At 37.8% G+C, this 14,223-nt stretch overlaps 1 protein-coding gene across 17 annotated transcripts in view; it reads left to right on the forward strand.

Annotated features, from left to right (window-relative positions):
* eya (eya transcriptional coactivator and phosphatase 2) overlaps positions 1-14,223 on the forward strand; it is a 226,846-nt gene that overhangs the window by 188,473 nt on the left and 24,150 nt on the right. For 6 of the 17 annotated variants that reach the window (XM_067133813.1, XM_067133816.1, XM_067133812.1 and 3 more), the window contains 7 exons: positions 174-619; positions 1,138-1,261; positions 1,944-2,044; positions 2,306-2,568; positions 3,236-3,443; positions 5,585-5,638; positions 8,541-8,692. In XM_067133813.1, coding sequence (XP_066989914.1) covers positions 382-619; positions 1,138-1,261; positions 1,944-2,044; positions 2,306-2,568; positions 3,236-3,443; positions 5,585-5,638; positions 8,541-8,692 — 1,140 coding nt within the window. In that variant the 5' untranslated portion in view covers positions 174-381. Of the gene's footprint in view, positions 1-173; positions 620-1,137; positions 1,262-1,943; positions 2,045-2,305; positions 2,569-3,235; positions 3,519-5,584; positions 5,639-8,540; positions 8,693-14,223 lie in introns of all 17 variants that reach the window. The other 11 variants (XM_067133810.1, XM_067133811.1, XM_067133801.1 and 8 more) reach the window with 5 other exon arrangements.

The following is a 14,223-nucleotide window of genomic DNA, read 5'->3' on the forward strand; positions in this document are numbered from 1 at the left end:
ATACTTCAGAATATTTGTATAAATGTTACAAATTCATTTGCTTTCATTTTCTCTCATTTTCACATATCTAGAATTATATGCTATTTGATTATTTTCATCTTAGAAATGTATTGTTTTAGATGTCTTCTCCTTCTTCAGGAGGCACTTATTCATCACTTCCTCTTCTCCTTCAGCAGCCGTTGCGAGGTCCCGTCAGTGTCGTCTCCGGCCAGCCACAGCGACAGTGGTTGCGCCTCGCCCTCCGAGAGTTCTGGAGGAGGCGGCGGCGGAGGCGGTGGAGGCGGGGGCGGAGGAGGTGCCGAGGTTCTAGCGCCCCTCGTCAACCTAGGTCGAGCAGGCGGAGCGGGAGGAGGAGGAGGAGGAGGAGGTGGAGGAGAGTCTATGGCCAGTTCGTCTTCCACATCTCCAGCAGCGACTTCGTCAGTGTCTTCCACCTACCACCAGAACAGCAGTGCCGGCGGGGCTCCTCAGCAGCAGCAGCAGCAGCCACAGCAGCAGCAACAGCAACAGCAGCAGCAACAGCAACAACAGCAGCAACAGCAACAGGCTCCCCTGACAGCAGATCCATCTTGGCACACCCCGACTTCTTCAGTTCATCATAATAATAATATCTTGCTCGGTTCGTTCACATAAGTCTTAAGTTTTGTTTAGTAGCAATAACAACAAAGTCTTTGGTTGTGCCCCAAGTAATTATTGCTTCTGCCGGGGTTGCTGAGATTTGTTGCTCTCAGAAAATATCAATAACAGTATCTCTTAGGGTTGCTGAGATTTGTTGCTCTCAGTAGACAGCATTACCAGTATCTCTTATGGTTGCTGAGACACTTTACAAGCCAGTAGTGGCTGTGTTAATTAGTTTTTTGCTTGAGAAAATAAATTGTATTTAAATTAGTTTCAAGTGGCACTAGATAACGATTCAGTGATACAATACATAAACACTGAGATCTTCCTGGGTGCTATTTCCCTTTTACTAGTCACCTGTGAGCTCTTCCCTGTTAAAAAGCAATTAATCATAGTCATTACCTGTGAACCTCAGGCAACAAGGTCCATTAACTATCAGTTCTGTACCCATACCCTCATGCGCATTCACACCAAATTTCTTGAGTCTCATCTTAACTCCAACTTGAAATTTCTCCTCAGAAGTGAAGGGGGAACCAGTGAACCCCTCGACTGACGTTTTCACTGAAGCTTTGCCCCCTTACACTCCAGCAGGCACAGATAAACACGATCTCTCCACGTCACACCTTCAGCAACTGTACTCCAGGTAAGGTCTGCAAGACCCTTGAGTCAGTTGAAAGAGTCTCTGCTTTTGTTCAGCCTTCTTTATTTTCATCCCACTGGCAATTAATTTTATTGGAATATACTAAATTAATTGTGGATTTCATCTGAGGCAACTAGAAGATTTAGGCTTTGCTAAGGTACGTGTCCCCAATCAAAATTAATGGCACTTACAATTATATAATTCTTATGTTAAATTGCTATGCATTTTACTGTTCATAATTCTTATTAGTTAGACGTGATATTAATACCGGTACATTATGTGAGTTGAACACAGAAAAAATGAATACAGTGAGGTACATTGCGTTTGAAAAAGTAGTTTTTTACACCTTTGGCTGTTAAGGACGTTAAATTCATGTTTTATTTAATTTTATAAGTCCTTCATCAGTACAAAACTTTTTTTCTCTTGTTGATATGTGATTACATTGAGTTTTTCTCCTTCGAAAAAGTTCTCTTATTTTTCTGGTTGTTCTCTCTTACCTCGAAATGCCAACTTTCTCTTGTTGATAAACGACTGGACTAATTATTTTATCTCTAGATTTCTTTGTTTACTGTCTAGGAAAATTATATCTTACGTTCTCTTATCACATTACCCTTAATATCTCTTATTAACAACTGGTTGATTTTTCTTATATATAACTAACATTGTTTCTTGTCTTCCTTTTCAGCACAATGCAGGCTTACGGAGGTAATTCGTATATGCAGCCTGCAGGGTTCTACAATGCCATGCCCAATTCTCAATATTCCTATGGCACAGACTACTTACTCAGTAAGTCCTTTTTACAGTATAGATACTTTTTCCTAATGTAAATCAAAATCAGAAGGTTTGGAAATAGTATATGTTTTCCTAAATAGTTTTGAGACATTGTCCCTTCTTAGGTATGAAAAGTATTTTTTGTATTTATCTCACTGAGGAGGACACCTGATGTGTCGAAATGTTTGCAAAAATTTGTTCTGTAAATTCACTAAGGACTTTCTTCTTCACTGGCTCAATTCTTTCCTTCCTGACACGAAATTCTTTCCCCTTCAGGTACGAGCAGAGGCCTCAACCAAAGCACAAAAGGCTCCACCTCCACACTAGGATCCAGCACCCTAGGATCCTCCTGTCTCGGTTCCACGGGGTCCCTGGGCTCCGCGAGTACCCTAGGATCCGCTGCAGCCTCTTATCTTGCCCCCTACAGCTCCTTCGGCAGTAGTAGCGGGTCCCAAGCATGTCAGAATCCCTATTATGGCACCTCGTATAACGCCTCGTTCGCCTCAGGCAACACCCAAAATTATACTTCCACGCAACAGGTAAGATGGAGTTCTCCAATCTTTAAGATATGGGTTAATTATGGACACAATGTAAATACTATTTCTGATAATGTTGGCTTTAATTCACTGTTGCTGTTGTTGTGGTAAAACAACATAATTAAGAATCTTTATTATCTAAATAGAAAGCTGTCCAACTATAGACATGGTGGACTACGTAACCTCACATATGAACTGGGGAGTTAGAGGGTCTTTGATGCCATTTCCTTTGCTATTGTCATGTCTCAGGCGTCCTCTGTGATCGCTATATATCTAAGGCATCCATTGATTATACATCTAAAGCAGCAATTGATTATGTTGCCTTTACATTTCTGTGCAGTAGAGTTAACTCCAAAAGAGAGATTGCTTTGGAAATGTAGTGCAAGCAAGAAACTGAAAAAGGGTGAAACTCCTCTGATAAGAGATTTTCCAGTCACAGATGGCGAACCGTTCAGACTGTTACTGTGAATATAAGGCTTTATTTATTATTGTTATTATTAGCTGCTGTCATTATTACCATAATTGTTTTCTACTAAATTTTCAGTTTTATTACTTGCACTTAAGACAACATCGTCACACCAAGATTAGTTCTCCAAACTGTATCTTGCATCTCACACAATTTCCTCTTAAAAATCCCCTGCAACGTTTTAACGAACAATTCCCTCTGCAGGGGCTGGACTCTGCCTACTACTCCGCGGCAGCTTATGCCGGCCAGGCAGCAGCAGCTGGCAGTTATTACTACAGCCAGGGCTACGCCGGCTACATGGGTTCCTCCACGGCGTCCTCAACGGCTTCCAACGGAGTCTCCTCGGGTCTGGCCTCCGCAGCTCCGACGACGCCGACTCCTACCACGTACCAACTTGCTTTGCCTATTGACAGTAGGTATCTGACGACTACCGCAGGTGCCAGCAATGGCAAAATGAAGGAAGCAAATGTAGTAGATCCGTGCTTAGGTAAATATGCTACGCTGACAGGTCGTATGTTGGGGAGGGTGGTTTGCTTGTGTTTTTTTTGCGGGACAAGGGCAACGTTCACTGCAAATAGATTAAATATGTGGGAAAGGGTTGTTTGTTTGTTTGCCTGTTTTTGTGTGGGACGTTGCCTACATTCACTGGTTAATTATGCTCCATATGTAGAGAGAGGTGGTTTGTTTGTGTTTTCTGTGGGGTGTAAAGTGTTGGCTGAATTTACTGGTCAAATATGCTCCACTGGAAGATTGTTTATAGAGAAATCTGGGCTCTACTAATAGATTCATTAATGGGAAAGGGTTGTTTGTTTTTTGGGACATTGTGTACATCCAGTGGTTAAATATACTCCACAAACAACTCCTATGTAGAGAAAGGATGGTATGATTTTGTTGTCTGTGAAGTGCTGGCAACATTTACTATTTGAGTTTGTACCACTGATGGATCATAAATAGAAAAGGGATTGATACTAATTTTCCTCTAGATGCTGGTAACATAAGCTAAATAAATATGCTCCATGGGCAGATCACATGCGGATAATTTTTTTTATTGTCTCGCAACTTTGGCTAGGTGAAAATTCTCCACTGACAGATACAGGTAAAAGATGACTGACTAGATTTTTTATATTTGGGTTGGCAAAAATTAAGTGTAGGTAACCCTGCCCCACTGACAGATCAAAGGTAGGAGAGGGTGGTCTGCTTGTGCTCATTTTTGGACACTGGATAGTATTACAAAGGGATAAAAAAGGGTGACATTGACTGGGCAGCTATCTTCCACTGACAGAACATGCCTGGGGAAGTGTTTTTCTCTTAGGTTATTTGGCATCTTTGCCCCGGTAAATATTTTTTTATCATGCAGGAAAATGTTGGTTTGTCTCTATCTTTTGTGGCAGGCTTGGTGATATCAACTAGAAGAATATATATGGTCTGCTAGCAGTATGTATGGGGAAAGTTACTCTGCTTGTGTGTGGGTGGGTATCTATTGAAGGATTGGGGTTCTGAAGGTAGCACGACTATAATTGAATAAATAGAACTTTGGCTGTAAATATAGGTTCCTTTGACTTAACATCTGAGAAGACGTTAGGGTTGTGTACTCTTGTGGCTTGGTAGTTTGTATAGCAAACGAACGTAAAAAAATAATTTGATGGACCATACTTTAGAAGGGATGCTTTCTCAGGTTGGTAGCTAGTAAGACAGCCAAGATATTATTATGACATCAAGAGACATTGTCAGATCACCCCAGCTCATTGTGTTATAAGCTTATACTTGGTTACAAACGCTTTAGACGGTAATTATATCTTTCTGAAAACAGCCATCCTGTGATAGTTATGAAGGAAGTAATTACATAAATCATGAATCATTTGGTTTACTTTTTAAATGCCCCGTCAGATAGATATGGGAAGGAGCTGAACTGTACAAGGATTTAAATTTATACATACATTATTTGGGTAATTTTTAACTGTACCTGATAACTTTAGCTTATCAAATATCCAGACATGGAAATTTAAGTTGCATTGTCTTGGTTAGTACTAAGATATTGGGAAATATAATGAATTCATACAAATTTTATAAGATTCATAAAATGATGTTTAAGGGCTTTTGTAAATACTAACTGAAATAGATCATTGTATTTTCTTTTAGTTTAATAGTCATTTTTATAGATGAATGTAACTTTTCGTGAATCAAACAAAGACGATACTGAATTTTTTTTTTAATTCTTATTAAAAAAATAACTGCTCAATGTTCTAGTGAATAAAACTATCAATTCACGAAGAAAATGATCTCTAATTTAAACTCGATTTCTATGAATTAAAAATATCAATATGCAAATAAAATTTTAATTGCTTTCGAAAACACGACATTTCAAATTCCCCAGTCCCCCAAAAATGTTATATTTTTCCAAGTTTCATAATTTTTTTTTACAAGTAACTGATATTATATTATTAAATCAAGTAGAAAAAAAACAATATGGAACGATAATTTTGTCCTTTGTCTGCTTATAAATCCAAATACAAATAACAGATTTCACTTAATTTTGAAAACGTTACATTTCAGATCAAACAAATTTCCAGGGAGTCGACAGTCCTAGCTCACCATTAAAGGATACAGGTGAGTGTTGCATTATTAAATGAAGTGTAATTTAATGAAAAAAATAATGAAAAAGTTAAGAAACGAGGTAACACATTCCTCAAATGTTTTAAGTATTTGCAAAGGTATATTGGAAGTTAAGCAAGGATTTGAAGAGTTGTGTTTTTAAAGCAAATTTTCGTCAGTCTTAATTCAGATTTTGTTTATATTATTTGATTGTGATATTTTTATTTACTTAGGCAAGAAGGCATTTCAACTTGGACTATTGTAATTGAAAGTCTATCTGTCTATCAATCTATCTATCCATCTATTTATCTATCTATCTGTACACTTACCAGAATCTATAAACCTTGAAATAAACTATAAAAAGACTCAAACTTTTTAAACTAAGTGCCTCGTCATTTCCAGCATTTCAATAACCTTCCAAATAAGTACCCCAGAGGAGCCCAAATTGGCAGAAGCCAGTCAGAACATTTTAATAACTGCTTTTGAAAACGATCAGAAAAAAAAATGCACGATCAACATGACATCAATGACTGGTGGACTGTATATAGGGGCGGTTCTCTTCAGCCGAAGACGTGCAAATATTGTCTTTTCCTTTGGGTGCGTTCATTATCAATATTTTGATACGCCGGTGTCACTGGGGTGAACTCTTCTCTCTCTCTCTCTCTCTCTCTCTCTCTCTCTCTCTCTCTCTCTCTCTCTCATTTTTATCATTTCTCTTTTAGAGTTGTATTTAATCTCTGTTTCTCTAAAGATTATATTTTTCCATTCTCTCTCTCTCTCTCTCTCTCTCCCCCCCATCTTTTATCATTTCTCTTTTAGAGTTGTATTTAATCTCTGTTTCTCTTTCAAGATTACATTCTTTCATTTATCCTCTCTCTCTCTCTCTCTCTCTCTCTCTCTCTCTCTCTTCACTTTTTATATTTTTTAAGAGCTATATTCAATCTCTGTTTCTCTTTCAAGATTATATTCTTCCATTTATCCTTTCTTCCGCTCCTTCCGAATTCATAAAGGATTAACAACGCAAATGAGAGAGAGAGAGAGAGAGAGAGAGAGAGAGAGAGAGAGAGAGAGAGAGAGAGAGAGAGATTACCCCCTTGGTAATACGGTTTCTCGAAAGCAATGAAAAATAATTTCGAAATCACCCCACCCCCACCCCTTCCCTCTCCTCCCTTACTCACCCCCGCTAACCCACCCTTCAAAAGGGTTTTCGTAAAGTTAAATTCGATTATAAAAGCTTTTTAAGGCTTCATAGAGTTTATGTTTAGGGTCGAGAGCTGATTAACTGGAAGACCCTGAAGTCTTAGAGCACAAGTTTGCAGAAGAAGAAGAAGAAGAAGAAGAAGAAGAAGAAGAAGAAGAAGAAGAAGAAGAAGAAGAGGAATCCTTCAGAATAGAATAGATGAGAAGCATGGGGTTGGGGGGTTGTAACCACTAAACAGGTTCCAATTCTGTTTTGGGGGAAGAGTGAAGAGAGAGAGAGAGAGAGAGAGAGAGAGAGAGAGAGAGAGAGAGAGAGAGAGAGAGAGAGAGTGAGAGAGAGAGAGAGAGTGGGGATTGGAAACCCTTTAAATAGCCTACGATTCTGTCGCACGTGCTGTTATTTTCCTTAGAGTTGTAATCGGTTTATTTACTTACGGAATTACGAAAGCATTGCCCCGTTTTTGAAGCCTGTTCAGATTCAGCCCGAAATCTCTTACCTGTATATGAATATGTAAATGAGATGTAAATTTTTATGTGATATTGTGGAGTGGGTTAATGATATTAGATCAAATATTCCGTCAGACGTCAGATAGATGCCATAGATCGATCCCACGGGGGTGAAACAACTTTGGTCTCTTTTATAGCAAAATCAGTCGTGGCTGTTGACCTGAGGATGAGAGTGAGTGAGAATGCATGTCTGCATAAATGTGATTTTCATCAATAATAATAATAATAATAATAATAATAATAATAATAATAATAATGAATCTCAATTATCTGTAATCTGTTATATTTTTCGACCTTAATTCAGTATACAATTCAAAGTTTTTTTATTGTATATTTTAAATTTTTTCTCGACCTTTATTGTTTATACATATTTCACAATGTTTTAAAGATTTGTTTATTATAACCTAATTTCATTGGTTATTATTATTATTATTATTATTATTATTATATTATTATTATTATTATTATTATTATTATTATTATTATTAGAAGTTTAACCATACCACTTGGAACTTGCAAGAGTCAGAGGTCACAGAAGACGAATTCTGAAAAACTATAAACCTGCTTTGTATATTCCCCCTCCCCACTCTCACTCCTCACCCCTCACTTTCCTCCCCCCCACATCTCCACCCCTTTCCTCACCCCTCCCTGACCTTAATTTCCTCAAGTTAGTTAATCCTTTTAGTTGCATACACGCTCACTGCCCTCTGGCCCTAATTCCTTATATTTTTCTCTTTGCTAATTCCCAAAACTGCCTCAATCTCTTCTCCCTCCTCCGTTCGGTTCACGGAGGTTCCTAGGGGCTCCTGTGCTCCCCTCGAAATAAGGTCAGGTCGTGTCGACCCAGTATGGTGGAGGTGACCTCGTCCAGGTCATATGGGTTTGATGGTATACATTGATTAATGAATCTGGGATACTGAGGGTTTGGGAATATGTGTTGAGGATTACCTCGTCGAGGTCAAGATTGGTAAACATTCAGTGGAGTAATGATTATTCATGTTTGGTGCTCTCTCTCTCTCTCTCTCTCTCTCTCTCTCTCTCTCTCTCTCTCTCTCTCTGCCAGCCTACGTACACTATTATGTATTATATTCTAAACATCATTGTCTTTTCCAACAGTGAATTCTCATCTCGGTTTTAGACTCTCTCTCTTTCTCTCTCAACCTTAATTCTCTCTTCTCATTTCTCAACATTTGTCTTATTCCCTTTACAGCGTCCAGAGCCCGGAACGGCCGATCCAGGCGAGGAAACCCATCCCCGGACCCGGAAAACAAAGTCGAGAGAGTGTACATTTGGGATCTGGACGAGACCATCATCATATTCCACTCTCTCCTCACTGGAACTTACGCCAGGACATTCGGAAAGGTAAGGTCTAAGATAAGGAGAGTGTGCGTTTGTAAGATGCTGCTGCCGGCACTGCTTTGACTGGTGGGGTTATGTTTCTGAAGGTCCCTGGTGGGGTTTCGGGGCTCCTTGTGACCCGTGGCTTGTTGAACGTGGTTTGTCAAGGTTTGTAGCAGTTAAGATTGAGTTTTTTTTTTTTTTTTTTTTTACTGTTTACCTCAGAGGTTTTGAGATACTGGACTGGAAGACTGAATGAAGATTTTGAAATTAGAAATTTAATTTATTGTTTGTTTGTTTACATGAAGTTTGAAACCAAATTGTTTTTTGCAATATTTTATATATATATATATATATATATATATATATATATATATATATATATATATATATATATATATATATATATATATATATTGAAGATTTTAAAATTAGAAATTTAATTTACTTGTTATTGGTTTGTTTGCATGAAATTTGAAAGCAAATTGTTGTTTTTTATATAATATATATATATATATATATATATATATATATATATATATATATATATCAATTACCTGTCATTTTAAAGAAACGAAATCTATCACATTTAAAAACTGCAAATACTAAAGGAAGCACAAAAATAAACAAACCCAACAAAGGTATACATCACCATCACATATCAATGGCGAACGCCAATACGACATCACTCACAATCAAAACACCATGACATTACTCTAACATTAATGAGGTGGTTTCCCCACCACCCCATACACAACCTCCACTTCATATTCTCCTTTCTTTCCTCCCCCTACATACACCACTCCCTGTTTCCCATTCGTCAAATGTTTTTGACGCGGTCGTTATGACATTGAATATATGACGCAACTTATCATCAGAACGAGGGTGTCTATTTAGTGTCATTGTGAGGGCCTTCTCTCTCTCTCTCTCTCTCTCTCTCTCTCTCTCTCTCTCTCTCTCTCTCTCTCTCTCTCTCTCTTTTCTCGAAAGTACTCTTAGCACTCTATGAAGCTGTCTTTGCCAATTGGGTATTAAAATAAAGTACTGAGTTGAAACTATTTTCCTTCAAAAATTTCTACTGACAGTTTTTCAGTCACTAAATTTAAATTTTTTTTACAAAACGCCTTTTTAGTTTTCTGTGGAAGAAAACTATTGTTCCGGCTTTGTCTGTCCGTCCGCACTTTATTCTGTCCGCACATTTTTCTGTCCGCACTTTTTCTGTCCGCCCGCAGATCTTAAAAATTACTGAGGCTAGAGGGCTGCAAATTGGTATGTTGATCATCCACCCTCCAGTCATCAAACATACCAAATTGCAGCCCTCTAGCCTCAGTAGTTTTTATTTTACCTAAGATTAAAGTTAGCCATAATCGTGCTCCTGGCAACGATATAGGATAGGCCACCACCGGGCCGTAGTTAAAATTTCATGGGCCGCATCTCATACAGCATTATACCGATGCCACCTAAAGATAGATCTATTTTCGGTGGCCTTGATTATACGATGTACAGAAAACTCTATTGCGTCGAAGAAACTTCGGGACATTTTTCACTTGTTTTTTTGTTGAATGGGACGTACTGACCCCCTAAATACACTTCATTGTTATTCTGTCTTTGTTTCTATATTGTGTTTGCACACGTGTTGTCTAACCCAATTTTCAGTTAAGAGCAAAGTAATTGGCTCTTTTGCCAAGCAATTTCTCTCTTTCTCGTCTTTCGTGATTATGTAGATTCTTGCTGCGCCGTCGTTTGCTCGTTTAGAGAGAGAGAGAGAGAGAGAGAGAGAGAGAGAGAGAGAGAGAGAGAGAGAGAGAGAGAGAGCTCGCACAGGTGTGTGTGTTTTTATATAAGGTCGACGTTAGTTTTAATTCCGTGTTGTATTCGGGAGCTATTTGTTCCCCTCTTGTTTATTTCTGTTAAATTCTTCTTCTTCTTCTTCTTCTTCTTCTTCTTCTTCTTCTTTCTTCTTCTTCTTCTTCTTCTTCTTCTTCTTCTTCTTTCCCTGAAATAATATCATGGGATTTAAGACAAAATCTTCTTGGAAAGTTGTAGGCTTCTAAGTTAACTGGGTTCGTCGAATATTGTCTTGGACAAAGTTACACACGAGAGAAACCACTTATAATCAAATGGTCAAGCTATCAAGAGTATTTCTTCTTGGGACATTTTGATTGGAATTCAGGTAGTTTTTTTTATATGGAGGCAAGTGTAATGGGCAATCTAATGTATTTTCTAGCCTAGACCTTCTGAGAAATAGAGTTGGTTGTTACTGCTGAGTCATAGATATTTCTATCCATGACTTTCCATTATTTTTAACCAGGATTTATTTTTGTAGTTTAGGAAATAGATAATTTCCTCAGTAGAATTTATTATAATTAATTTATGGAACTGGGCTATCATTTTCCATAAGATTCCATTTTATTTGTAAAGGAAAAATATAGAATATAGTTCAGAGTCTCTAAAATATATAGATTTGGCAGAAATATTTCAAGAAATGTAGACAATATCAATTGAATTATTATATCAGTTGGAAGACTAAAATGAGATTAAAAATGTTTCCTAGAATTTTATTGACGTAAAAAAAATTCGTACAAAAAACAGAGAGAATTTTTTACAATTGTATTCAGTAAATACACTCTGGCATTGATGCAGTTTTATAAATAAAATAAAATACAATACACAAATTCTATCTATAAAGTCGAATTCATCTTCCCCCTAAAGACAACGCACCCACGTTTTTCCCTCTTTCTCTCTCGTTTTGGCAATCGAAAAAGAGAATTAATTCGGCGTAAATCTCCCTCTTAAAGAGGACTGAAAGGGCGCCTTTAAACACTCTCCCACCTCCCCAAAGGGATTCCGCCCCCTTTCCATATGTCTCGAGCAATCCGGTGAGCGGTTCGGAACAAGACGACCCTGTGCTTGCTCGTCACGTCTTGTGCTCAAGAAGACTTCACTCAACCCCATCTCACCTGGGTGGTCTTCGTGCCTCTCTCTCTCTCTCTCTCTCTCTCTCTCTCTCTCTCTCTCTCTCTCTCTCTCTCTCTCTCTCTCTAGAAGCAACGCAAAGGCTGTCAGTGGCCCCCACGTGAGGCTGAATTGGTCCGGTGGACAGGGACAATTAGGGGTCTCAGGTGTGCTTTACCTGCCCTCATTAGGCTTCCTAGGGGGGAGGGATGCCCCTAGGACCTCCCTGGGACCCCCAGATGTGCTGCCTTATGTTCCCCTGGGGCGTAGGGAGCTCTAAGAGTGTCATCCCAGGCCCTAAATATTGCCCCTGGGGATTGATACAGGTGCTTATACCTGGCCCCATGGGTATTTCGTTTTTGCGTGGGTATTCAGGTGTGCCATTATATTCCTCATTAGGGTATTGTTTATCTTTTTATTAGGATTGTCAGTAGAGGTCGTCGTCTCCTGAATGTCTTAATATGTATTTTGTTTGGAAGAATATATTTTAATCATGCAATCTGCATATGCATTTAAATATTCTCATTTTGAATCATGAAGTTATTTCTTAAAAATTCAAATCATATATATATATATATATATATATATATATATATATATATATATATATATATATATATATATATATATATATATATATATATATATATATATATATAAGGAGCCCATGCAAACGCCAAAATGTGGAAAATAAAGGCTATATTTCAGAGACCAAGCTATTTGCCTGAGGAGAGAGACAGTTTGGTCTCTGAAATGTAGCCTTTATTTTCCACATTTTGGCATTTCTTTGGGCTCCTTATATTTGATGGAATTCTGTTGTAACAGAAAATATTTCAGTCATATATATATATATATAATATAATTTTAGCTTTTTAAGAAATAATTTATATATAATGTACAGATCTTCTAAGACCAAGATAATTAAAATCTCACTGCAGCTCTACCAATACAATACAAACACACAATTCATAGCCTAATCGTGTCCCATACGCGTATCTCTCAAAATCACGACAGGTCATATGCCAGTCCTTTTCGAAAAAGAGAGATTTTCGGGTGTAAAAATAGACCCTGGCCAGGACGAAATGAGTATGGAGGAGGGGGCGAGAGAGAGAGGGGGGGGGTGAAAAGAAGGGGCTATTCCCGAGTTTACGACCGAAAGAATGTGTCCAGCTAATTAGGGATTTATTTTTATTGAGTAGGACAAACACTCTTATCTCGGAAGCGAGAACTGGCAACGCTGCCTAGTCCCTTCCGTGGGTTTGGGAGCGCTGCTTCGAACCTTATGCCCGTCTCTCTCTCTCTCTCTCTCTCTCTCTCTCTCTCTCTCTCTCTCTCTCTCTCTCTCTCTTGCCCTGGTTTTCTAGGCTAATTTGCATACGGGTGTTGTGTTTTGAAGTCACCATTTGAATTAGAAACATTATTATCTTCCCAGTTAAGGAAATACTCTGTGAGGTTATAGTTACCAGGATGGGGACACAGCATTCAGATTAGATGTGATTAACCTTTAACCTTTAGGTGAAGAAATTAATAAAATAAGTCCATTGTTTTTTTTAAACTGGGGTATCTTATTGTCAAGTGAGGTTTTAATCAGAAACGACGTCTCGCAAGATTTAAAGTTAGAAAATATTAATATGATTCGAGGTTAAACGTAAGGAAATGATATCGTGATTCAAGATTTGATGACAGAAAGCTTTCACATTCTTCACTATATTCAAGGTCAGGGATTAGAAAACGTTAACATGGCTTGAGGTCAGAAGCCAGAAAACGATGCATTGTTTGAGGTCAAACGCTAGAAAATAACAAAAAAATGTTACACTAAAATGTTGAACAATCGAAGGTATTAGTAAATTTTGACATTTCTGTAAATATTAGTTTTCAAAAAAACTGCTTAAAATTCTAGTATATCACGAGATTAAATTTCACCAAATAATATAGAACGATACTAAATTCCTGAAAATACTGATGACCGCAAGATTAAACCAGCAAAATTAATATATTTATGAAGAGATTAAAAGCCACGAAATATCATAACTCTTCGACACTAAAACCCAGAACATCGCGACACTTAAATTGAAGTTACATTAAAATCAAGGAAGTGTCTGATCGCTGTATCTTGTAATCTCGACCCGACGTTTTCGCGAAGGTGACTCCCTAGATAAGGAAGTGTTCTAATTAGGAAATCGCGAGTTCTAATCTCGGGCAGATTTGGGCTTAATTGTTTATTGCAGGGTTCAGAGCGAGTTGTTTAAAATGAGCAGAGTTATTGAAGGAATTTGTCAACGGTATTTAAGTTGCTTTTCAAAATTAGCACACTAAGTTTTTCCGTTAAAATTCGTGTATTTTTTCAAAATTAGTCAATCAGGAGTGGGGTATTGCGAATGGAATTTCAGAATGAACGAATTGCTGAACTATTTCCTCACAGAATTTAGTCATTCGTTCAAAATTAGCAAAACATTGCAAGAATATTATCAGTGGAATTTAAAGTCATTCAAAACTCGCCAAAATAATTAACAATAACATCAAACAATCCCTAGCATTCTGGGAAAGGTAGAACGATAAAATAAAAGATTTCAGTAATAATGACATCCATCTTTGAGTGC

Source organism: Macrobrachium rosenbergii, chromosome 34 (assembly GCF_040412425.1).
Source record: "Macrobrachium rosenbergii isolate ZJJX-2024 chromosome 34, ASM4041242v1, whole genome shotgun sequence".
NCBI lineage: Eukaryota > Metazoa > Arthropoda > Malacostraca > Decapoda > Palaemonidae > Macrobrachium > Macrobrachium rosenbergii.